Raw genomic sequence first — 2,186 nt, forward strand, 5'->3', positions numbered from 1 at the left:
TCCTCCTCCTCCTCCTCCTCCTCCTCCTCCTCCTTCTTTGTGTGCGTGCGTGTGGACCCTCTCCCTCCCCGTGGATGCTGAGGGCTGGAGAGGGAAGTCGAGCGCTTTCCCCCGTTGGCATTGTGCGATATCCGAATTCCCATGCTACACTTTTTGACGGGTCACTGGTGCCCCAATAGGCAGGTGGCAAGGAGGGCTTGTAATTACACACTCCCAGAAACCGTGCCTTGGCCTCAGCCCTCCTCACGGGCGCCTACCTGCAGCTCCAAAGCCGCGGCTTGCTCGCAGGCGGTGGGGCGGGGGGGCTTCCTTTAGCGGCGCGCCTTATTAATTGCGCAAAAGTTTTCTATTCTTTAACCTCTCTCCCTGCCTCCCTCCCTCCCACCTTCCCTGCCTCCGCCACCCCTCCCTCTCGCAGTCCCTAACCTAATCCCCGTCCCTCTCGCCGTGTTGTGTATAGCAGCTGTCGGGTTTCATTTAGGGGAGAAGCTGGCAGCTTGTGCTCATTGGAGGCAGTCAAACGAGTTTCAATGGGCAAAATCATTAAGTTAACACTTTATCTAATGTCCCTATTGTCTGCCAGCAGGCATTGTCTTAGAGCCTTAGCGCAGACATGTCTGAAAGTATCTCGGGCTCCTAAATTCTCCAGGGAGCGAGAGGAGCCCCTGGGGCCTGTTTCCATCCCCCCCCTCCCCGCCCCCCCCAGCAGAGCTCCGCACCGCACCGCATGCTGCCGCCTTCCCCCTTCCAGCCCTCACCCCCACGCACCCGCAGCCGGGGCTCTCCCTGAACTACTTCCAAAAAAGAAAAAAAAAAGATAGCGGCCCCGAGCGCTCTCCCTCGGAGTTTGGAGACCAAGTTTTGGTGAGAGGGACTGAATCTCCAGCTTAAGTTCTGGTAGGAGGGAAGAAGGCTGTTTGAGGCAGAGGAAAAAAAAAATGAAAAAGAGAAAAAAAGAAAAGAAAAAAGAAAAGAAAAGAGAAAAAAGAAAAAAAGAAAAAAGGGAAGAAAGAAAAGGGAAAGGAAAAGAAAAGCGAAGCGAAAGAAAAGAGAAAAGGAAAAGGAGAAAACAGAAGAGAGAAGCCGGAGAAAAGGCAGAAGCCGAGCGGGGTTTTGGCGGGTTTCTTGAACCGGGCTGCAATAATCTCTGTACCAGTTTTTACACCACCCTCCGAGCATCTGCAGTTCTAGTCAAAGCCGGTGCGAAGGCAGCGCCCGGCGGAGCGGGGGCTGCGGGCGAGGCGGAGCGGAGGGGAGCGGAGGGGAGCGGAGGGGAGCGAGGGGTCCTGCCCGCCCCCCGCCCGCAGCCGCCTCCGCGCACAAAGGCGAGGCGGAAAGTTTTGCTGCAGGTTTTGGGGTGAAGAAAATGGCACGCCTCGTCTGCGGCAGGAGCCAGCCCCCTTTCGCTGGGGTTGCTGGGGGGGAGAGGAGGTTACTTGGCTTCCCGGTCGTTTTATTTTGTTTTGGTTTGTTCTGTGCCTCGGTCTCCTGACCGCTCTCCTGCCCGGGGAAAGTGCCGTCCTCTGTTCACCGAGCGCCAGAAAGGGAGGGAAACGCCTCCCCAGTCCCCCCCCAGTCCCCCCTCCCTCCGCATCCCCACTTCTAGCAGGCAAGTCGTCTGCTCCCGCGGCTGTAATCTTCCCTTCCAAAATGGGTCTTGGCGATTATAGAAGATCCAAATAAACGTAGCGGGGCATGAATAATGCTCATTGTAGAAAACTGACACTTGCTCAAGGAAAAGAAAGTTGGCTATAAAATCACTTCATTATTTGCTTGTACTGCGGCTCTGGGGCTAATCCCTCCGGAGGTCAGATTGCTGAGCGCTCGCTCTCTCCCTCTCTCCCTTCTCTGCTTTCAGGTCGCATTTTAGACATCCCTTGCAAAGTGTGTGGGGACCGCAGCTCCGGGAAGCACTATGGGGTTTACGCCTGCGATGGGTGCTCGGGATTTTTCAAGCGGAGCATCCGGAGAAATAGGACCTATGTTTGCAAATCGGGAAATCAGGTACCGGCCGCAGCGCAGTCCCCTCACCGCCTGCACCTCTTACCCTGCATTTCCCCGGGGCCCCGTGTTGCCCCCCCCCGCCAACAGAAGTACCCGCAGCACTGAGATCCAGCTGCCACGCAGCCTCACCCCCCCGTTCCCACGGAGTCCCGGGCCGAGGCCGGGTGCCCCAGCCCGCCTCC

The 2,186-nt window shown here is 57.2% G+C and overlaps 1 protein-coding gene across 1 annotated transcript in view; it reads left to right on the top strand.

Moving 5' to 3' along the window:
• NR2E1 (nuclear receptor subfamily 2, group E, member 1) overlaps positions 1–2,186 on the top strand; it is a 52,214-nt gene that overhangs the window by 38,542 nt on the left and 11,486 nt on the right. Inside the window, exon 3 of the mRNA XM_010573451.1 lies at positions 1,859–2,004. Coding sequence (XP_010571753.1) covers positions 1,859–2,004 — 146 coding nt within the window. The remainder of the gene's footprint in view (positions 1–1,858; positions 2,005–2,186) is intronic.

This window comes from Haliaeetus leucocephalus, unplaced genomic scaffold (assembly GCF_000737465.1).
Source record: "Haliaeetus leucocephalus isolate CR32 unplaced genomic scaffold, Haliaeetus_leucocephalus-4.0 Scaffold384, whole genome shotgun sequence".
NCBI lineage: Eukaryota > Metazoa > Chordata > Aves > Accipitriformes > Accipitridae > Haliaeetus > Haliaeetus leucocephalus.